This window comes from Dermacentor albipictus, unplaced genomic scaffold (genome assembly GCF_038994185.2).
Source record: "Dermacentor albipictus isolate Rhodes 1998 colony unplaced genomic scaffold, USDA_Dalb.pri_finalv2 scaffold_158, whole genome shotgun sequence".
NCBI lineage: Eukaryota > Metazoa > Arthropoda > Arachnida > Ixodida > Ixodidae > Dermacentor > Dermacentor albipictus.
The window spans coordinates 35,145-59,268 of NW_027225712.1; the positions used below are offsets into that span (position 1 = coordinate 35,145).

At 45.2% G+C, this 24,124-nt stretch overlaps 1 protein-coding gene across 1 annotated transcript; it reads right to left on the minus strand.

Annotated features, from left to right (window-relative positions):
- Positions 1-425: 425 nt before the first annotated feature.
- LOC139053571 (protein maelstrom homolog) lies at positions 426-18,215 on the minus strand. Its single transcript, XM_070530505.1, has 10 exons — positions 18,132-18,215; positions 17,999-18,048; positions 17,661-17,771; positions 17,279-17,372; positions 16,979-17,122; positions 16,847-16,888; positions 14,160-14,348; positions 11,005-11,143; positions 570-693; positions 426-502 (listed from the first exon to the last, which is right to left on the minus strand). The coding sequence occupies exons 3-10, from the start codon at positions 17,733-17,735 to the stop codon at positions 494-496; spliced, it is 816 nt and encodes a 271-aa protein (XP_070386606.1). The 5' UTR covers positions 17,736-17,771; positions 17,999-18,048; positions 18,132-18,215; the 3' UTR covers positions 426-493.
- Between the last annotated feature and the right edge of the window lie 5,909 nt (positions 18,216-24,124).

The following is a 24,124-nucleotide window of genomic DNA, read 5'->3' on the forward strand; positions in this document are numbered from 1 at the left end:
GAGGCGCGACCGCAAACGTGGCGCTGATGGCCTTCTGCGCTCCCCGAGCTGTGCGGCAGCCCTGGGTGCCGACGGCGTGGTTACTCTGCTTGCCTGCAAGGCCCCGCTCTGAGTCATCCGTTGACAGCCATTACCCAAGTGTGGAAACAATTTCGTCGAGACGCATGTCCCCTGCCCAGATGGCCCGCGCCGTCCGTCTGGGTTTGTTCTGCAGCCGCCCGTAGCGGGGCTTACAGATGTGAGCCAGAATAATGAACAAAACGACCTTTTGGTTCTTGTATGGGAATTAGGAGTTGAACTTTTGTGGTTGAGCTTTCTCCTTTTTTAACACCACCGAATGTCTTTCATGCAGTAATAATTGATACTCCAAAAAGGTTACATGAATACTCAGGATAGCCTTTGGAAAAAGCACAAACACAAGAAGGTCAATTTTCAATTGTGTATTCAAAGAACATTAACATCAGCCAGAAGAACATGAGCCTGTCTTCGGCCATCAGAAGAGCTGAAAATGAAAAGCAGGAAATGCAAGTCAGTACCTGACGTCAACCAAGCAATAATAACAGACTCACAGAGCTCCATTTCTTCTTGAATGACGCAATCTTTGCGCACGCTGCCAGAGCTTTCGAACGGGCACCTTTGCTCCTTTTAACTTGCTGGCATGTGCTCTCCTCTTCTGATATGCCGACGAGGTATCTGGAATGAATAACAGATAGGCAGGTGACAAATGCAATTAAAAACAGCTATGCAAAAAACCATTGCAGTAACTATATTAAATTTACAGGTTGGCGCTGCATCCTCTACTAAGCTTGGCACGTAATTTCAGCCCCTACCAGTAGATACACACAGATCTCTGCAGCTACAGACAATCATCTATCCAAATCTGGGCACTCATGCTAGGCTATTCCACGCTGCAATGGAAGTATGTGCAGCCATGACAGTATCCATGTAATGAACAACTTGTATATGTATATCTGTTCCTGCATTCATAACAGGCATAATCAGTGATGGACGAACTGAAACCTTTGTTCTTATATATACAATAATAATAATAATACTTTTATTGCCAATAATCAAATCAGTACATTCATACAGGCCTGCCAAAGCCTTTGAAGGCTTGAGTGGCAGTGCCTGGCAGGCAGCAAAACCATACACGGTACATTGACATACCTGTTATAAGCAGCGAACTCAAGTATAGAACACCAAAAAAGGTTATTAGAATTTATACAGTGTCTGTGAAAAGAAATTTCATTGGGCATAATGAAACACAGAAGTACAGCAATGCGTCTGAACAAAAATTACCGTGAGATGATGCATAACTATATACCAGACTGACCGTCATGGTGCAAAGGAATGGCACAACCACATGCACAAAACACAAGCAGTAACGGTAAATAAATGGAACAAGTACGCCTTTACGAACAGACACGCCTTAGCAGTCTCTTTAACTTATATTTTGTTTTTGCATAAAATGTGCTGTGCGGTAATTTATTGAAGTAGGTGGGCACATAATGGGCCCGAGCTCTAGTGCCGTACCTTGTGGAACAACGTGGCCTCCAAAAGGGGTCCCTGGGCCTTAAAGGGACACTAAAGGTTACCAGAAAGTCAAGTTAAAGTGGTACAGCAATGTTCTAGAACGTCTAAGGCGTCAATATAATCGCGAACAGAGCTTTAGTAACCGAGAAATTGAGGTAAATGCATGACACGATTTGAGACCCCCCAGCGACATTCCGGTACTAAACCGATGACGTAAGGTCTCCCCGTAATTTATGTTACTAATACTCAACTACTTGTATTAAAAATATCATTTCATTCAATTATAAGACGGAAGAAAATGCTACTTGTCTACGTCTACTCGATTCTAACAAAAAATAAGATTTTGACGTTACCCTTCAGTAGTATGGGTGGTCGAAAGGTTTCGTTTTCGCTCGACTCTGCGCGCACGACTCTGCGCCGCGCACGCTTTGGAGTTTCAGTACTTTCGTTATCGCGTCGTGCTGTGAGGGTTCTGCTGGCTCGCGAAACTTTCATTTGGAACAAGCAGCGAGAATGCCACGTCCATGTGATGTCGTGGGAAGCCCTCGTTGCTTTCCCGCTCCGGAGAGCCGGTGTCGAGGCCGCCGTCGTAGTACGCAACGACGCCGGCAGTGCGAGCCCTCAGCAGCAGGTCGCGCTCGTTGGTGCTCAAATCGCTGAAGTTGAGCCCACCATCGCGAGCCAATCTGTCGGTGTCAGGGTCCATTGCGACGAGCGTCGAAGTTTGCGTCATAGAATGAAGTACCAGCTTATGGGCGTCTTGCGCTGGAGCTTGAGGTATAGTAGCGGCGCCTGGTGGCGGTGCGGGAAACGCACCGCCACCAGGCGCGGTCGGCTGTGGCAAAGCACGTTTCTAGGCCGAGTTTTGCGTCGATTCGCACTTTTTCCACCATACTCCCGCTTTCGCTCTGCTGTCGGCTCTGTCTTGGCTCTGTTTCTGGCCGCGCGTTTGCGTTTTGCGCAGAAAAGCCGTAGCGCCGTCTGCGGACGCCGTTCTACTCACCGATGGCGCAACGTCACTATGAGACCATGATGTCAGTTCTCCTCGATCGGAGGGCGGGCGATTTGAACTGCGCTAGAGGTACGCGGACGCTTCAGAACGCATTTTCTCTTAAAATAAGTCTCTTCTTGCCACGAAACAAGCGTTTCGAGGTTTCTGTGATGGTATTTCAACAGTCGACGTTGACTTAATAGTAACCTTTAGTGTCCCTTTAAGCATCGGGAAGCTGTGTATGGAACTAGAAATTGACTGCACCAGAAGTGTTTCAAAACAACCGTTTGCATTAAAAGTTCATTGAAATTCGGCATCAAAAGTACTTTGAAACGGTCTGTGTCAGCATTCAGGTTCAGATCATAAGATATGTTTTTTAAGAGGGAGTGCAGTATCGCATTTATTCTGTTGTGCTAGCGGACAGCACAGTTCCCGTAAATTGTTATTCCATACCGGAGTAGACTGTAGCCTAAAGCATGTGTTATAGTTTTCCTTACTGATAAGGGCATGTAGTATCTTATATTGTACAGTAGACAGGACACGGCGCCAAGCGCCAAAAAAAGACTTACCTTTTACAAACGTAAGCAAGGTGACTGTTCCAAGAAAGGTCGCTATCAAGATATAAACCAAGATATTTTACAACAGGTGAGAGTACTTTAAAGGTCTACAAGAACAAGCTGAACAATCTGAAGAATGCAAAACAAGAGGATAGTCAAGGGCTACCCTCCTTAAAGGATTATGGAAGCAGATTAATTGCATCTTAGATACATTTATAGTAATTAGGTTGTTTTGAAACCAATCCATAGCTTTTGTGGCAGCAGACTGTAGAGAAGCAATCGCATCATAGTAGCTGTGGGCGGTAGTTACGATCATCGTATCATCGGCGTGTTAATAAAGAGAAACGGGTATCATGCTAGAGAGGTCATTTACAAAAATATTAAATAATAATGGGCTGAGTATAGATCCCTACGGAACTCCAGCATTAATAATGGAGAATGCACTATGAACTTCCCCAACTGAGACGACCTGACGCCTACACCGAAGGAAATTTGCTAACAACGACCAGAAAGCACCCCGAAATCCTAACAAGAAAAGCTTATTTAACAGCAGACCATGATGAACACTGTCAAAAGCCTTGCTACAATCAAGAAGGAGCGCACAAGCAACTTTGTTATTATCGAAAGCTATATTTAACTGATCGGATAAATCTTCCAGAAGGGTTTGAGTGCTTTTGCCGGGTCGGAAACCATACTGACTAGGCGACAAAATACTGTGGGCGTCCAGAAAGCTTGTCATTGTTAACAATAAGTGTTTTTAAAGTATTTGAGCGATAGAAGGCAGAATTGAAATGGGGCGATAGTTTTCAATTTTATTACGTGCACCGCTTTTATAAAGAGGTATAACCTTCGCTGTTTTCAGTTTTACAGGAATTTCACCACTTGAAATTATGCAATTAAGTAGTGTTAGCAAAACTTCTTGGATGTATGCATATGTTCTGCGCAACTAATTAATGGAAATGCCGTCAATTCCAGGAGATTTATTACATTTTAAATTGAATATAATCGATCTTAGCTCTTCCTGAGAAATTGAAGGCAGATATGCCTATTCACTAATGCTGTGACGCAAAGTACAAGAATCTACCTGCAGGTTTGCGTTTCTCATTACACGAGAGAAGTGATTATTAAACTCATCAGAAATATTCTGTCTGCCGCTGGATAAATTGGAAGGAAAATAATTCATTATATCAGCTCGCGTATTAGTGCCTCTAAAGCTGTTAATTAACGACCATGTTTTCTTACTGCTGTAACTAGCGGCTTTAAATTTGTCTCGAAAATGTATTCGCTTTGCGGAACGGATCATGGCAGTAACTTTGTTTCTGAGCAGCTTAAATTGGGCCCGTAAGTCTGCACAATTCGGGGCACGCTTGCATTGGGCCCACAGTAAGTCTTTGTCTTTTATTGCTGCGAGTATGACAGACGACATCAGGGTGTCTACCAAGTTGACATTTCCAAATTCCCTGAGTTTTCCAGGTTTTCCCTGAGTGCCATTGCAAATTTCCCTGAGTGATGCAGAACTATGTTTTATGTCAAGACGGGCTGAAAACAAGTCGCCTGAGGCTGTCACTCCCTAGTAGGCACATGAAAAAAATTAAAGAAGCGACTTAATTTCCAGAAGAGGGTTATAGCGCCGAAAAAACACAACACAGAGCGAACGAGACGGGACAGGCGCAACTTCCAACTGTTTATTCACCGCGTATGCGAATGAATATAAGGACAAAGATGGGCAGCAAGAACCACACATGTGTGGTTCTTGCTGCCCATCTTTGTCCTTATATTCATTCGCATACGCGGTGAATAAACAGTTGGAAGTTGCGCCTGTCCCGTCTCGTTCGCTCTGTGTTGTGTTTTTTCGGCGCTATAACCCTCTTCTGGAAACATGCACCAACTAGCCCCCCAACAAGTATTACTCAAGCGACTTAATCCAATTTGAATACTAAAAAGTAGTGTTTATGTTATTCAAGAAGAGAATAGAAGGCAGTGGTTAGTAAAATGCACAGCAAATAAAGTGTCTTCGAAAAACATTGCAATGGAGTCGGACATTCTCAAATATGAATAAAAAGGAGATGCATATAGAAGCAAATATTTTCGAATATGAGCTATTCCTATCAACTGATTGCAATCTCAGTGGTATGAGGCCCGAATTCTGTCACAATTGAGATTCTCTCTCAACACTCGTAAGTCAACCTCAACTGTTCTGAAATACTCTCAGCCCGCGCACGACGCCCGAGTGTTGTGTTTCACTGCTTTAAAGAGTTTATTTTGGTTTGGATGAGGGACACCTGCATCTCGGCATCAGCCCAAACTTTATTTTTTTAGCTCAACCTTCTTCAAAATGGCGGCAGCACGCTTCCTTTCCCGGTCATTCCTCAATGCGTTGGTCCTTTCTGTTCTTGTCCTCCTTCCGCCACTCGTTCGCCCCAAGGACCATTTGAAGCATCTTGGTCAGTTGCAAAGTCCACGACCGATTTTTCGAACTCCCTAGGGGCCGCGAAAACGTCCGAAAATTCGGCCAGTTGCAAAAAAATAAATGCGTGTCATTTACTGCCCTTAGGGACTCAAACCGCCACAGGCACGTTCGAAAACGCTCTGAAGGCCTGTCGCTACACATATTAGACATATCGGTGCTCGTAATGTGACAGGAAATACCGGGTGCACGCGTGTATAATTAAGGAATACATACTGTTTTCCGTGGCAATAGCCCCTTCCCACGCTTGTTATGCTTCACTGCAATACTTTTGTGTATGCTTCACCAAGTAACATTTCTTTCAGAGGGGAAGCTGACTTCCAGGAACCGGCATTTTCTATGTCAATCGCGAGGATCACAAAGGCGGAGTCCGTGCCATTGCTGGCAGCAGCTAATTCTTTCAATAAAAAACTCGGCACCCAACGACAAGAAGTTTCATAGCGAACGTCGAAGCAGCTAGGCCTAGCGTTGCCGCAGTGGTGGCAACGGCTGCCAGCGGATCTGCGTGCGAGAGTGCCGGTTCGAGGTGGCGAAGCAATCAAAACGGCAGCCGTGGTTCCTTGATTATTGCCGTTTCGGACCTGCCGTCACGGCAAAACGTCCGGAAAATCGGACGGCGATGAGTTCTTGCGTCGGAAATTTCACACGTTCTGATACGTTGACTCTGTGGGGTACGTGGCGGTGCCGCGAAGCCATCCAAATTATTGGGAATCCGGAAAGTCAGTCCTTGACTGTAAACTAGCAACTCCTCCAGCCGACGGCAGGGCGTCAAAGACGATTCATTACGATTCCTGTCTGTTACTCGAGCCAGCATTACTGCGACTTTCGACCCTTTCAGTAAAATTGCCGCTAATTTTCCCTGATGGAGGCCCAAATTCCCCGAGTTTTCCCTGACTTTTTCCAGACTACTAAAAATCCCTGAGAATTCCCGGTTTTCCCGGTTTTCCCGGTTGGTAGACACCCTGGATACAGTTTCCGGTTTTGATCGGTTTTTTTAGAGGGGGAAATTGAGAATCCATGCGGCATGTATGGATTAATGGTTCCTTTTGTGTCACCTGTGTTTCACCCTTATAGACACAAGAAGGTCCCGGAGCCCCCCACCTGGTAAACAGACGGGGAGCCCGTCGGCCTGGGCTTGACCGTAGCCCCGACCGCCACCGTTCATGGATTCTACCCTTCACCTTACAACCTGTCGCCACGGTGCAGATTACAGCTTCGGTATGGGGGCTAAAGGTCCGTGGTGGCGTCAAGCACCATCACCTTGAGTCTCAAGGTGTCCTTGCGGGGACAGAGACGAAGATTTAACACCATGTGGTGCGGTGGAATGTTGATGCTGCATCCTAGACTTTATTCGATGCACACACCACAGGTACTTTTCATCATCTGTGTCATCATCACCAGTGACGACACAACTATCCAGACCTTGGGTTATCAAACCTGGTTCCACAAACAGCACCTTAGGGCTCTGTGAGCGCCTAGAACGAATCTAGCCCCATCCCATTTCTCCCCATTCACTTCCATAATTTGGACAAGGAATTTCACAGTGCATTTCAGATTAAACGAAGCCCTCACACGCCACATGCGCACTCCAGTAGTCTGTGCCAGACCCATGTGGTAGTTGAAGCATGCAAGATGCATAAGTGCACAATTTCTGGGCCCACAGCGTCCACACTGAGCATTTTTCATTGACCCTCGTGAAGGCGGTTTGTAGCACGTGAGCAGAAATCAACTCGTAAATTGTCCCTTCCCCCTCCCCCCTCCTTCCTAGATCCGCCCCTGTACTGACATGGCTACAGCATGCCTGCCAACCTGGCGAGATCAAAAATAGGGAGACTTTTTATTCGCGCCAACGGGGGGCAGAGTGCATTGAATGTTTCAACTTCTGGTGGGACCGGGGGGGGGTGGGAGGTGTTTCGTTCAAACTTTCAGGCAATGTTCGTTGAGTCCTTTCACAGGGACCTTTCAGTAGCAGACTTTGCTTACTTCCAAAATTTGTTGCACATCAATGAGCGGAATTCAGTCCTAGTTTTTCGCGCATGCTACAAATAGTCTCACACACTGTGCAGCTATGCGGTATCACAATTAAATCCAGCATCACATTAGCAACTCGGTGAAACATGTTTTCCATCAGTGTTTTTCATTTTTCCAACCATAGACCACTGCACATCTCACCTTTCTTCATTCAGAACGCCCTCTGGAAGACTGAATGCCTGTAGAGTGGCAAACTCAGCTTTGAAAGCAGCTAAAGCGTCTTCAGCAGATTCATTGGACTCTCAGGGCAGCAGCTGAGGGAAACTGAATAAAGAAACGAAGACTCGAGAGCGATGCCTGTGAAATAAATTTCACGTTGGCCACCTTCCCATCCTTCAGAGTTGCGTTTTGGATTTGCGTCCACATCCGTAATGCTTCGCCTTGTCACATTTTGGAAACATTTTCCGTAGAAGAGGCCCAACGTGTACGGTGATAATAAGGGGTAGGTTGTGTTGGGCGAGGAATCTCGTAAACAAACACTCCACACGTATGACACTGTTGTCACAGTTGTTCCGGAGAAAGTTCAGTATGTTGTCTTGCTGCTCAGCGATGCGAACACAGCTTTGATTCTTCGCCGTAGAAACATGCAGTTTGAAGTCACCTTTGCCACCGTGAGGCACGCTGACGTCGCATCGACGCATTGTACAAAATGCAAAATGTTCTTTTTTTGATGTCATAAAGCACGGAAATTCAGAAGTGTAAAATCACAAAAGCTTCTGCACACACCTTTTCTTGGGCATTGATAGCTCCATGGCATCAAGCACACGAGGTTTCTAACTTTGCATGGTGCACCACACACACGGCCTAGCCAACACTAATCATACACACAAACAGCAGTAACAATGCACCATGGAGGAATCCAGGCACGAAATGCAACAGCTACATTGGCTCTGGCTTTGGTCGGCTTACAAGGCACCATAGTCAGCTGCTTAGTCGATGATACCGATGATGCTGGTGCGACTGTTGTTGGTGATGCTGATGATTACGATGTGGCAGTAGATTCAGCAGTGTCAGTTTCACAAAATTCGCTATTGCGCGAACAGAGACCACTTTTCGGGCGATATAAGACAGTGATCGTACAATCGGAAAGTTCAGTAAAAATCTGGAGTCTCGCGAGCAAATCGGGAGGGTTGGCAGGTGTGTTAGTACAGTGGAAGCTTGTTAATTCAGCACTCGTTAATTTGAAATTTTGATAATATGAACTAGTCGCTACAGTCCGGTACACAGTTCATAGGAGTTTATGGGTAATAGAACTCGTTATTTCATTAAAGAATTGGCACCTCCACTGATAATTCGAAATCTCGTGCCACCAAGAGTTGTCGTTTTAAACCTTCACTAGAAGCTTTATTATTGTAGAAGCATTATTCTCATTGGGGCGTTTGGCTAGCTGCACTCACCGCATGGCAACCCAATCTAAAGAAGAAAGCACAATGGGCATCAACATCGGCAATAGAGCAGCTGCGACCTGCACGAACTGGTTCTTTTGTGCACTGAAACTCTGTGCTGCTGGTGTTGGTAGGTAAAGTTTCCGCATGCCAATTCTCCTTAGCTTGCATCAAAGCTGCAGGATGTCTTCGCGAGGCAGGCACTGCCCTAAGACTGTCAAGCAGAAAGCTGAAATTCTGAAAGAAGTCAACGAAAAGATGGCCAGCAACTTCAAGATCGCAAAGTATGTCATGCCGCGGAGCACCCTTTCTACGTACATCCACATCATGAAGGCCATCGAAGATGTCTACGAAGCTGAAGAGATTCCTAGAAGCCAAAAGAAGGCTACGCACAGCCAAGTACTGCCCACAACTTCAGAGCGCCGTGATTACCATATTTACTTGCATAATTATCCCACTTTTCTGTCAAAAAATTCAACGCAAATTCAGGGGTGGGTCATTACGTGGGTTAAATTTTCCGTGAAAAGAATCCCTTTTCCTTTTTCATCCCGCATTTGCTGCGGGATGACAATAGGAGGACAACACTGCCGCTGTAACAGTGTGGGACACCAAAAAAAAAAAAAAGGCGGCCGGCAGAGCAAGGCGAACAAATTTTTTGTTCTTTTCGTGAGTACATTATGTGCATTGATATAGTTTGTTCCATATCAGTAATGAATAATATTGTTAATATCAGCATGTTTGCGGTAATAATGAAGCCATGTCCACTTTGAGGGGACAAAAACAGAGATGGGCACGCTTAGCTGCCAGTGCCATAGAAACACATAGCGAGCATGCTGCCGAAACGGCGGCATTTGTCTTCGCTACTATTCTGATACGGCAAATTTCTGCTAAGGGTGGGCAAATATGTTGGCTGTGTTACAAGCATCGGCGTATGAATAGGGTGCACTTCTAACGTATCAGTGTAAATGTGGTTACAATTGTTGCCGCTCGCGATTTGTTGTGTACCCACGAGTGCAGATGAGAGCAATAGAAAGGAGCCTTTTTGTTGTTGTTGACCACAACCATTATAAAGCCTAAGACTAATAAAGCCAAGGCAAGCTTGGTTACAGCTTTTTTTTTTTTTTCATGGAAGTGCGGGAAATGATAAAAGGAATGAAATGGGACATCTGCTTAAGAATCTGTTTGGTATGTGCAGACCACTTGGTATTCTTGAGTCATTCGTGTAGCATTCGACAGATGGTAAGCGCGATCATCCTTAGCTAGTCTTGGCACAGGACACATCGCTGTGGCAAGTTCAGGATGCAATCATTACGTGGGAAAGAAAAAAATGCTAATTTTGATGCCACAATTCAAGGGTGCAATCGCTACGCGAGTGTGATCCTCATGCAAGTAAATACGGTAACTTTTTTACATTTTCTAACGACGATGACGCCATCACTAAGTTTCACCTTCTTTGATTAGGGGTGTGATTGAACTCTCGCAAGTTACGTGCTTGAATAGTTGCGATTGCAATGTGCTGCAATGTACAAAATTCAGGGGTGCGATCATTACGCGAGTGCGATCATAATGCAAGTAAACAAAGTATACGGGTGAAAGAAATTAGTAGTCAAAACATCGCTCTGAGGTGCCCCTTAATCCTGACAAAGGCAGCCGCTTTTGCCCAGCACTCGGACACCCAATACACCATCGCCTCCGAGGGCTGGTTCCACTATTTTAGGGAATGACACAGACTGCCTTCCACACATTATACAGCAAGGCGAAGGACGTGGACATTGACACATGCACGACATGGAAAAGTAGCACTCTGCAAGCAGTACTATGAAAGCTACTCGCCAAGGAATACTTTTAATGCTGATGAGACAGCGTTGTGCTTTAAGCTGCAGCCACACATGGAACAGACGTGCTGGTGGCAAACGCAGCAGATCACCATCTTGGTCGCCGCGAATATGACCGAAACAAGAAAGGTCCCACTTTACAGAGTTAATTTTGAAGAGGATCAATGGCAATGTGCAATACAATGTGAGGAGGGAGGATACTTACAGAGACTTCAGCTCATAGTCGAACAAGGCTGAGTTGAGGATGTTCTCGGCTTCGGCATGTGAGATCTCCTCTCCAACCACATTTCGCAGCTTGCGCAGAAGTGGCAGGATGTCCCAAATCGGAAAGTCCAGGGTGATCCCTTTGTAAGGACAAATAAACAGTGCCATTTACAGCACAATTGAAACTAGTATGAATCTACTCACAACTGTCAGTGTTTCAACAACACCCATTTAGCAAAATACAAAAGCACGGAATTAAGTCATTGTAGCATGATTAAAATCTGTGCAAGGAGTTATTATCGATCGCAGAGCAAAAAGGCTTGCCATTGTCGTATCAGCCCGTGCAACATCAAACAAAAAAAAGGGGACTTGTGGGATGATAGTTTTAGATGATGACTTTGTGACATAGCATGGACAAGGCAAGAAAATTGACTGACTGACTGACTGATAGATTGACTAACTGATTGGGCTAACATTCCAGAGCAGCACATCAGCAGTGTGAGACACCGTAGACAAGGCTTTGACATTAACTTTGACCACCTGTGATTCACTAAGGTGCCTCCTGGCGAGATGGAATACGGCTGCCACTTGCATGCCTCTGCCCATCACATTAGAGTACTTTACTGAAAGTAAGCATCCTGCCATATATTTATGACAGTGCCCACATATTTGGTAGTAACAAAGATGGTAGGATCAAAGGTGCAGGTGATACCATACTTAGGAAGCTTGAAACCCTTTATTGCAATGCCCCAGAACTTCAAGTGTACCAGAGGGTTGGAAGAATGCCAGCACCATACTTATACATAAAAGGGGAGATGTTAATGAATTGAATTATAAACCCAGTAGCTTGCTTTCGGTATTGCACAAAGTATTAACAAAAATGATTTCCAATACAACCACGGCAACACTACATTCAACCCAATAAACAGACTGGCTTCTAAAAGGAGTATTTAACAATGGACCACACCACGTCATCAGTCGGGTAATTGAGAGATTGAAAGAGTACAACCAACTATACACAGTATAATCTCGTTCGTAATTTTTGCAAAATGAAGAGAAAAAAAAAAGACATACTAACTAGGTAAACGTACAAGCCAAAGTCACTAAAAAATTTGGCACACCGAACTGTAGTTACATAAACGTAACGCAAAGCATCCTGCCAGTTGTGGCAGCCTGAGACGCACTTTGTTGTCTTCGTATTGCATTGTGTTTCAAGAGAGCCATGGGAGAAACCAAAACGAAATCGAGCCAGAATATGATGCCACCAGAGTAAAACATGACGCTCACTTGACACCTTCTGCAGCTGGGAACAGAAGTGCATTTAATCTGTTGTTAAATGTGTGCAGTGCGCTTCAAACGGCTCTATGCCACATGCTGTGAAACAGTAGATAAACATGCTTATCGCAATATAGGGTTGACGGTGATGGCCGTGCACGCGACTTGAAGCAACTGTGTGCATGCGGGCATTTTCATGTGACATGGGAGGATGAGCACTGCAGAAATGCTGCCGTGACTGGCAGCTACTGCTCTCAGTAATGCGTGCCTCGTGCCTTTTCATGCTCACACGGGATCTGGTGGCTGAAAAACACATCGTACAATCGCAGGTCAATGAAGTTCTACTGCCTATGGCTTACACAGATTACTGAAGTGTGTTGGTTCAGCATTCATGGAGAAAGTGTGGAGTCGGGAAGTATAAGAAATAGAGGCAAGCAATGTGGTAAATGCCTATCAAGATTCCACAGCTACCTTATTCTTCACAGGAAAAGTGGCAAAATATTGATCAAGAAAGGTGTCTGACAAGGAGGTGCAATCGCTCTAATGTTATTCACTGTGTGCTTAAAAGAAGTATTCAAGCCATTAGCCTGAGAAGAACAAAAGGAGGGAGGATCAAAGGCAAATATCTCAACGACCTTTGGTTTGGAGATGACACTGTCCTGTTCATCAGTGATGGAGGTGACTGGCAACAAATTACTGAGGATTTTGGCCGACAAAGCATATAAGTAGGACTGAAGATTAATATGCAGGAAACATAGGTAATGTCCAACAGCCTGGAAAGACAATGAGAATTCGAGAACAGTGCAAGGGAACATTAATCGAGGCTAATTAGTCACAGGGGATACTGATTTGAGCATAAAATTTAAATAACAATAAAAGTTAATTGGTGCACATACAGTAGGCATTACCAGGTCCATGACCGTCAGCTTACCGCTATCCTTGAAAAGCAAAGTGTACAATCATTGCATTTTACGAGTATTAGCACATGCTGCAGGATCTTGGAGGTTACCTAAGGAGCTTCACAAGTAGCTAAGGACCTTGCAAGGGGCGATGGAACGAAAAATATTAAGGGCAATGTTAGGAGGCAGGGAGACAGCAATGTGGATTAGAGGGCAATCGGAGGTAGCTGATATTCTAGTTGACAAGAGAAAAAGCTGCAGTTTCGCCTGAAAGGTGAAGCATCAATTGCAATAACAAATTAGTAGACATCCATACGAAGAAAGGATAGTAGTTTTGTCGGCCATAAAACTAAGTAAACATTGGCTCACTTACTAAATTAACAAGCATCGTGTCAGCACGCACAAACAGGCATGAGCACATCATACTCGATGACCGTGGACACCCGCTGTCAAAATGCCGGTGTGAGGAAGTGTGGCAGCAGCAGTGAGCGAAGCCACCTTCCTGCTGTCTGTCGCGTCAACGCAAACCGAGCAGCGAGAACACAGCACACGCAAAGCTAAGAGCCGTCGGCCCACCTAGAATGCGCCCCCAAAGCAGATCACTTTCGAGATAAAGTCCGCGTGACCGCACGTGGCCAGTTGCTGATGCTCGGGCCTGCATTCTCGAGGAGCTCATTCGTCTCGCATTCTAGAAATATTCGATATTAAACACACTTTATGACACTAAAAACATGCTTTTATGGGAGGATATCTCCGACAAGGGACTCTCGGAATGAAAAGCAACAGACGACAACGACTGAAGAGCGAAATGTGATGAAAATAAGTGCTTTCAGTGACTGTTTTACTCTGACTATAAACAGAAGCAAAATTTTTTTTTCCCCGTTTTTGCTATTCCTAATTTACGCCTTGGAATATAAGCGGGTCCAAGCTATGCGTGGGTTTTTATGATAATGAGCAGGCGAACTACAAACTAACAACTCACTTGCATGTTCTTCGAGCCACCGCATGCAGCCAACGGCCTGTGAGATGTGGTCTTGCATGCAGAAGAGAGGTGGAAGGATCGCATCCTCAATGGGGAGTCGGAGATATGCCATCAGGCCACGGACAACGCTCCTGTAGTCGGTTGTGCCTTCTTCAAAACCTGTGATGGGGATGCCATGCGTGCTTTCGCCTAATCACAAAAGAGAAAAAAAAATGTATCGTCAGGCAATAATTAGCAGAAATCTAGCAAACAACTTCACCAGCAGCCTATAGTCTTTGTCAATTCAATGGTCCCTAAACAGAAGTGCTAGATCCCTCTTGGCAGAAATGGCACAAAATAAGACGACACATGAGACCTGTCGTGAGGGCACCTGCCACGTCGTGTAGTCTTTCTCTCTTTTGTGCCACTTCTACCATGACGAACCTGTACAAAAATTAATAAGGTCTGGGAGCAAGCTAGTTGGTACGATACCTTCCTAGTGAAACAGCGCTAAAAAAAGCACGGGACGAGAGAACAACAAAAGGATGAGCGCTGACTGCATATTTGCGCACACACAAAGCTTTTGTTGGCAGTCAGCCTTCATCCTTGTATTCCTCCCTCGTCCGTGTTTTTGTAGCGTTGCTTCACTATGACTGCATAAAGAGTCATACTCAAAGTAATAGATCATTTCAGACTGAAGTATTCTTCAAAAAGCCTGTTCTAATTTAATTTCACAGTAGAACAGTGGTTACTAGGATAACTTGTAGCTGGGCTTGTTGGTAACACATCTTGGCATAAGAATGCAAGAAAACACACTTTCATACACACACACACAGGAACCCAAGACAGTACCCTGCTTTTCACACCAACCCTTTCACAGGTGAAAAGCAGTGTTTTTTCTTTGGTGTTTGTATGTAAGCACATGTATGCGTGTTTTCTTATACTCTTAAGCTTTTACTTAATTGGTTACTAGAACAGAATAAGAAAGCCAAACCTACACCTTTTATTCTCCACTAAAAACCTAGCACCAGTATGTCACTGTGACATCACAAATTTCAAAGTGTTATTTCATATTTGGTCCATTGTGGCAGGGTAAATGTTCTTGAAACTTGTCAAGTTGCCTTTGGCTTTCTTTAGAACACAACGTAGCCCCTATTTACCAATTAAAGAAGTCCAAACAGGCACCATAAAAATCAGTGACATTGCAACTGGCAGGTGGGGGGAACTACAAGGGTATGTCACCAGTGGCCTTCAGTTTTTTGTTATAACAGTGGCCTTTTTTTTAAGTGTAAAAGTTCAATTATTTTTCGCTTTAGTGTACGTTTAAGTATAACAAGAATGCCTGAATTGTGAAATAAGTTATTTCCACGATATACTGCCTTTTTTATTTTTTTCTGGTGAGATAAGCATTAGATTACGAGTTTGACGAGAGTCAAGGTGCCTGCGGGGCAACTTTATGAAGTAATATTGTTAGCCCTATGAATGAGTGTGTAAGCGCGTAGGAACTAGCCCAGCCAGCTGCATGTCACACAGTGCTGTGGCGACATGCAAAAAACAAAAGGAGAGAGCGGTGTCATTCCTGTTAGTCTGCACCTCTTCTAGCACACTTGCCTCTTGCACACTTGCACACTTGCCTAAACGTTGACAGAATTCCCTGTCAGGTAGGGAAATAGATTAGGGCTTTCAGACTGACTCCAACCAAATAACTGAATTTTGTTAGCCCAACATTTCGGAGCCCATTCGGCTCCTTCCTCTGGGGGGTAGTTCTTCGGGGGGTGGCTTAGGGGGGTAACATAAACCGCTTGAAGGGCAACCTACCCTCGGTGTATGTACATGGCCTTGGCGACATGACGAAAAGAAGAAAGGGATGCCCAGCCAGGTAGACTCCCACTCTGTTCACCAACACAAAAACATTGGCGTGGCCCTGTAACCTCCCCCATTTCCTCACCATCCATCAGCGGCACTTTCGAGGGCCAAGCCATAGAGAAAGAAATTGCCAAGCTTCCCCAGCACCGGTCATTTCATCCCCTCATCCCCCCCCCCGCCCAGTGCCACGGCAGCCCTCAATCCCCCCCCCCCCCTTTTGTTTCTCCCCACCTTCCGTGCTCCCCTTCCTTTCTTTACAAAAGAACGTTTAAAAGCTGCACACCGCCACCTCCCGAAAAACTACCCCCCGAGGAAGGAGCCAAATGGGCTCTGAAACGTCGGGCTAATAAAATTCAGTTATTTGGTTGGAGTCAGTTTGAAAGTCCTTCCCTCTTTCTGTGTTGATATTGCTTGTGAGCGGAGAATAATGGAAGAATCTGTTAGGGCAATCACGCTGCCCATCAGACTCGCGGTTTAACTTCCAACACTTCCGAAGCTACGTCAGATGCAGCAAATCCACAACAAATTCACATAGAACTGTTCACGTTCGCAGGCATGGCACAAGAAAGAGTGCAATATCTCAAAGAAATGCTCATGAAGGGTACGCAAGCAGAAAAAGGAATGGTGCCCTTCTTATTTTGTTTTCCCATCTTGCTGCAGCACCACACATGTGGCCAACCAGGCTATTGGCCATGTGATTGCATGTTCCTTTTTTCATACATATGGTGACTGCACAAACCAGACTAAGTAAATCGCAAGCTTGAGTCCTAGTATTACCAATATACACATTGCTAGGGAACAAGTCACTGCTCAAAGCTAACGTAAACAATAGCGCAACTTACTGTGGTCTTTTGCGGCACTTGCAAACCCAAGCGGTATTGGACCTGAGAACAAGTTACTGGAAATTAATATCAGAAGCTACAATGCACAAAGCTTCCAATTAAAAAAAAATATTAAAAGAAGCAAGCTCATACCAGGGTCGATGAATTTGTGGTAGGCCCTTATGAAGCCTTGTTCGACTGAGTACTCTATCAGTCCTATCTCCAGTGGGTAGTAGATGCCATTCGCCTCGCAGAGTATATTGAAGGACACTATATAAAATGGCCATCTTTTAATCTCTAGATGTGAAAAAAAAAAAAGAGGAATGTCATGGGGGGGGGGGGGGTGAGTTGATAAATCACAATCAGGTGAAACGACAACACAACAGCGACGAGCATGCTGTTACTTGACACTGCATTAACAGTGACTATGATTAATGGCAAAAGTATACGTACCGTCGACTGTGCCAATATCGTCTACGTAACGTTGAATACTATTTATCATGTCCCGACGGAGCTGTATTCTCTCATCTTCCTCCTTCAATACACTCTGAAAACGGTACGTGCACTTCCTTTGTGAACTCAAAATGCCAAAGGCGCCAGAACGAGCGAGCCTAGTTTTTTGTCAGTATCTTCTACTTGGTTATGGTGCAGGCATAACGACAGGGACATAGAATGGGTCATAGAATGGGTCATAGAATGGCACATTAAACAAACACAGCGCTATGTGTTCGTCTGATGTGTCATTCTACATCCCTGTCGTTACGTCTGCGCTGTTGAAAAGTACTACATGCCAGACCAACAAGTCCATGTGGCTACCGTATCCATGTTTACTCACGGCGATGCTGCGACCATCTGAAGTGAACTTATTGTGTAATCCTCCCTTTCCGCGCTCCTTGAAGTCGTTCGCCATGGCTTCGTACACTGCTTTTTGCTCTTCTGTGAGCGTCTGAAAAGTAACGCCAGTTTTTCTTTTTTTTTCTTTTGAGCTCGTAAAACAGAACGACAACAATGAATGGCAATGCAGTACGACGCTTCACAGCATTCAACTTCATCCGCACGGGTAGCAGAAAGTGCGGCAACGCGTGACTGCTGCGTTCACGTATCGAAACCGGCAGACACCGGCCGAGACACACAAGAACGCGGCGAGTGCACGCGCAAATGACAAGGCGTTACCGCAGCGTCGCTGACAGCGCCGTTGTGCTGGTTAGAACTGCTCTCCAGACCTTCGAATAACGAATAAGGTCGAAATCACCGAACGAAACTGTAAATTAGCGAATACACGAAGGCACCTCGGGCGCCGGCATACCTTCCACTTCTCTCCTCTCGGACGGCGTCCAGAGAGCACGGCAGGTTGCGTTCCTTGCGCTCGTTCTGAAGCTCTCGCATGAGGAAGAAGAACGGTCCTTTCTTTCTCGGAGCCATCGCGTGGTGTAACCTGCGCGCGAACCGCGAGCCACAGCACACCACGTACAGTACGCTTGAAAACTCGCCAAATTGCGTGGTGATGATGATGATGCCAGAAACTAGAAGCTGCCCTGGCCCTTGTGCCGGCCGGGGTGGCCGCAGTTGTCTCCTCGCCACTAAGAGGAAATTAGTATGTTCTTCATTTTGTTTGTGCATGTAGAAAGGAGGCGTTCCTTTCTTCCTCCGTGCATCTCCCTGTATAGGCTCTTATTCATCCAGAAACATCCATCGCCTATTGGAGCTCAGGAGCTGTCCAGCCAAATGGTTCAGCCCATGGGTTCAGCCCATTCTCTGCCATTTGCATGTTTGGATGTTCTAAAAAAACACTTATACCTGTATCGCTAAGCTTACCTCGTTCGTTTTGGGCTGAAAGCTACTGCAACTTATTTGAACATGCTCAATATGGTTCACATCAGAACGTACTCGGTCGTCGCCTTGTGTCGTCGTGCAGGCATCCCCCGTGAAGTGGGTGTCGTATGCACGGATTTTGATATTTTATTGCCCAAGAATAAAGCAGAAGCGCAATGAATATGGAGGAGGTGCGGTATACGGCTTGTTTATTGTAGCATCGGGCGCCTCGGTACGAGGCTTGATTCACAAAGAGACCGAGTAACTTTATTCATACGGGTCAGGTCGATATGTCATGTATCCGGAAAAGGTGGAAAGAAAACCTATGTTTATAATGTGGAAAAAGTGTATATGGGACTTTTTGACACTATGACATTTCGGACCCTGTAGCACAACGGTACATGTGACCGTGCATAAATTCACAACCTTCCTTCAGGGTGCACCCCAGGCTGGTTGCACCACGACATGACGGAAGGCCAACATATGTTAAAGTAGCAGTACTATCATTTCTTTTAGAGTCATGGCTTCAACAAAAGTGGAGAGTGGTCTAGCATTACAGACTCGTGCTTGAAGCGCAAATATTTTGCAAAAACTATGATTACCACCTGCTCATGTAAAGGCTGTAGGAATTTGAAACGTTACAAGTCCCAGCAAACATGTCTTTATTTGATCGTCATTTATCTTCAATGAAGTAGACTGCGGATGTCTAGAGCTATATATTGGCTTTGCATAATCCACCAATCAGCAGTTCATTGTTCCTAGGAGTTCGCATGGAGGGGTGTGTGCATTTGTGTTTTCTTTTGATGTGCTGTGTGACTGGGACACTTCCAGAGTGTGTTTATGTCATTAGGATACACTCCGCATTTTTAGCATTAGGGTTACCTTCCAATTTATTAACATAATAGTTGTATTTTTTCTAGTTTACCATATTTTGTGCTCTTATTTATATTCCACGCCTGGCATGTGAACACATCTTGGGAGCATTCAGGTGGCTGGTGAAGCAACCTCTTCCTTTTTGTAGGAGTGTGTATCGTTCCACACATAAATCCACATATTTTTTGTTTAAACAGTCATGCTGCCTAAGAAGTGACACAGCAATCGACAATAATGCGCCAATGGTACTTTGCGTCTGCCCAGGCGTGTGGGGCCACATGGATGCACTCTTGACCAACCAACAAAAATTTAGTTGTCTTCAGAATATCCGCAACTACTTGGCGATTTCGTAGTCCTTATAGAAAAAACAAATAAATCTAAAAAGTCTAAAGAAGCCTCCAGGGTTGGTGGTGACCCTGAATGTGATTTGAATGAATCAGTGGGTCACATAGCCATGCTGTAGAACTAGATGATAATGACCACAGTCAAGCCAAGCTGGTTTCTCAGTCTACTAATATAAATCAATGCTCCAAGGCATCTGGTGACATTGCCAATCAAACAGATAGTTCTTTTTTATCAGTTTGATGACCAGAACATTACCGAAATGGCTTTTGCAGAAGGTGCTGGTGGCCATAAAAATGCACACGGCAGTCACCCGCTACAAGACCTGCTTGCCACAACAGTTAATTTTGCTGTAGAGGATGGGCTTTTATGAAAAGGTGTCAAAGTTCTTTAGAACCTGACTGTATATGTTCTTGAAAGGAACTATGTTCCCGCAATCATTCAGTCAGTCAACAAACTTTATTAAGGTCCTAAGGAGCTAATAAGTCGTAGTTGCAGGCCACTTCCACGTTGGGGCTGAAGACCATGGTCCTCTGCCCGTTTGTGTGCCCTTTGCACAGCCCTTAGTTGGTCCTGGGGATCGCCGCTTTTAAGGGCCTCTTCCCAGTCTTCTTATTTACTAAAAGAGGCGTTTTGTAACGCAGAACATTGCCAGAGCATGCGTGCTAACGAGCAATACTCTTCATTGCACTCAAGGCAGCGTGGGTCGATGTCCGTAGCAAAGCGGCTAAACTTTCCTCTCGAAGGGAAAGATCTCATTTGTAACATTCTCAATGCGGAAGATTGAGGTCTAGTTAGCTTTGGGGGTGGGAGTGGGAAATGCCTGCGCCCAAGATGATAGTGTTTGACTATTTCATGAAAAGAGTAATGGGTCCGAGTTATGCACACAATCCTGACTGTTTAGTGTATCAGGACCATTGCAGAATGTTAGACCTTGCGCTTAGTCATGAGCTAGCTCATTCGGGTTGGGTTTGCTGGGATGTACATTGGTTTCCATGTGTACCGGGAACCATATATAACGATAGCATGAAAAGCATCAGGCAGTCTTTGCTTGACTATAGCCGCCACCTCTTTTGAGATTAGGCCAGATAGAAAGGCTCGTATGGCTGATCTTGAGTCAGAGTAGATGTAATTAAGTACCTTTTTAAGGAGTACATCGGCTGAGGTGCTGAAACCGGAAAGTTTCACTTCTACTGCACATAATGCTCAATGTGGCTTGGAAGGAAAAAAAGAAACAGCATCGAGGGCTGCTATTAAGTCTGTTATAAAACTTAAAGGGGCTGCAGAATGCTTCTTGATAGCCACTTTCCTTTCTTCCATTGCCGCTCAAGCAGGTATACTTGGCTATCTTCTTGCCAATACATCTGTGGTAGCTGCCCTTTCAGATTGGCTTTAAAAAAAGAATTGCTTCGCACAAAGATGACAACCCCCGTGACACGCTTAACTGATGGTCAGTTGTATAAGGATGTTAGGATGAAGGAGTCAGACCGCACGTAAGCATTTATGCTCAATGTGGAGGAGGCATCCGTTTTCAAATTATCTCAAGTGTACAATTTGACATATGACCGACTGACCATCAGCAGATTACCCACCACATCCGAATAGCAGGAACATTCTAATGCAATGTCATGCACGTAGGAGGAGAGGCGGAAGGGTGAGCAGCAGCAGGGTAAGTGGAAAGCTATGACTGACTTCAACAATCATCTCCAATGACTTCTGCTGAAATTTTATCTTCTTTTGCCCCCCCCCCCTCTTCATTCTGTCGCTCTAAATCATGTTTTTCTTTATGCACCCCCATGTGCATTGTGGCAAACTTGTACCTGTTTAGCCTCCTTGCCTCTTCTCATCTGGTAACGCGTACACCATGTGGCATGTATGGACTTCATTTGATTAAGCTGTACATGAAGGGACCATGGAAATTTGTTTTATCAAATGTTCATTTTAAGTGCATTGCCATCTATTTGGAATTCAATTTGACACAATTTATTTTAAAGGAACTTGTCAGATGACGAGACACCGTATATTGGCCTCGAGCTCCACCACTGGAAAAGCTGGCGCCACCGTCGGCGTGACGTGCTAGGAGGGATCACGTGGACCATAGCGGCCGCGTCGGCTGCTTCGGGCGCGCCGAAGCGAGCTGAAAACGAGTTTAAATAACCTCGTACGCTGCGGTTTTCATTTAGTGGTGAAATTTTCCCGCTTCGAGTGTCTCCTTTACAACGCTTGAAAGCACTACAATTGGTAGTGGCTGCCTTTGAAGGCGCGCAACATGGTAGGCTACTACTCGGTGCCGCAGGGCCGGACGCACGTAACGGAGGCCGGTGTCAGCCTTATTCACATGTAGCCGCAGGACAAGAAACTGTGTGAAGCTTGGCTCGCGAAACATAAAACCGGCAAACAGTGATCGGCTACAATTCGGGTATGCAGCAAGCACAGACGCGAGGAAGATTTCTGCTACGGCGCCCGGTCTGCGATGTTCTGAAAACGCGCACTGAGACGCTCGCCCGAGTCCGCTGCCCGACTAATATGTCATGACGGCTTGGTCTATGAACTTGTCGACACTATAGATACTGGCAAGTTCAGTGGAGTGGAAAGGCAGCGGTAAGAAGCACATTTAAAGAAAGCATGGCATATGGTCATGTTTGTGTTATGAATTAATGCACTGGATTACAATAAAGGAGCAGCGGGAAATTGCACGCTGAGAACGCCGATAAATATACAGTGCGACGCAACTCGAGAATTAGTATTGAAATAAGGTCAAAGAATTTAGAAGAAAAAAAACATTGAATCGTCGCGACTGCACATTACAGTCCCCGTAGGCGTCGAAGTCTCTACAATGAAATTATTTTTTGAACAGCTCTGATAGCGCCCACGCAACAATGGCTGCTTGTATACTGTCAAATGCTCATATTCTGCGGCCTAAAGCTCATGGCACGGTGCGAAAACGCGCACGCGGAGAAAGCGAAACAGTGCGCGGACAAGCATGCAGACGCGCAGTCGGTCGCTGCGAATCTGCGCGATCGCTGTATTGAGGCTGCATTCTATTACGCTCCATTTAGTTATACAAACACTATAAGAACATATTACACATAGTTTGCTCTCAGTGTTTACCTACCCTTCACGCAAGAAGCCGGTTCGGGAGACTCCATCGCGGTGACCGCGCGCAGTGGCATTCACAGTACGTATTCGGTAAAGAGATAGCGGCTGTGAACGATTGTGTGCTTTCAGTTTGCCCAAGATTATTATTTAGACAGTAAAAAACTTCTCTCGTTTCGAAAGCCCTTACAGAAATGTCCGGAAAAGCTCGCGCGTGGTGTTTTCAGTGAGCGCTGACAGCAAAACCTATGAGGAGCGCGCCACGTGATCCCTCATACTACGCCAGCGAGGCGCTTCCGATAGAGGGCGACTCCGTAACTCCTCGCCGCCAATAGTGATATATCATCGTTTTGTGTGTAACATGCCAGGTTAACATATTTTATTAGCCTTTCAGCTTACAGTTTTCCAATTATACGCAGCATTTTGTAATGGTCATCCACAGTTTGACCATATGCAAATATTGCGGACGTTAGAGTTGCACTGAAAGGTTGATTGCATATGTGTGGGGGAACCATCAAGTATCCAGCAGACGAAGTTGCCGATAAAAATAATGTCAGACATAGTACTCCTGCAAATGGCCGTAGCTACAGTATGCAAGACAGCAACCAGTGGCGTGGAAGGGGAACCTCTGCTGATCAACCTGGGATGCTTTAATTTGGTAGCTTACTCCTGATTGCTTAAATGACATAACAGCTTACTAAGCTTTAGCTAATAGATGTCAATGAGCCATATAATGTCAAGACAAGACACCCTAAGTGTTCAAGATGCTTGACACCTGCGTTCAAAATTTAAACGGCAACCAAATTTTTGACCACGACCGATGAATTGCGATGAAAGAATTAACAGATTATTCAGGAGGTTAGTCAAACAATTTGTCAGCCCTAATATAGCGTCTTTTAAAGGCACAGCAGCAAATATCAGGAACTCAGCTGTCGAAATATGAGGTGTCCAAAAGGTTTGCAGCTATGCCAGTAGTCATGACCATACACATGAGGTGCTGTGGAACAGCCTTGTAGAAATACTTTGAAATGCTTTTTCATGCATATACCGAGACTTTGCAGAAAAGGTTTGCAACTGTGGTGCAAAAGGCTTTGCATCCTAGTCATTGATCACTCCATTTCTATATCAGTCTGCTTACGTTCACTGGTCACTTGTGCAAACTATGGCATGCTTTAC

What these genes read in the sequence shown, in the direction of transcription:
- LOC139053571 (XM_070530505.1), bottom strand. Translation starts at nt 17,735, where the DNA reads ATGGCGAACGACTTCAAGGAGCGCGGAAAGGGAGGATTACACAATAAG. An exon ending in CAGATGGTCGCAGCATCGCC is followed by an intron (nt 17,373 to 17,660) that starts GTGAGTAAACAT and finishes TACCGTTTTCAG; the next exon opens with AGTGTATTGAAGGAGGAAGA. An exon ending in CCACAAATTCATCGACCCTG is followed by an intron (nt 16,889 to 16,978) that starts GTATGAGCTTGC and finishes ACTTGTTCTCAG; the next exon opens with GTCCAATACCGCTTGGGTTT.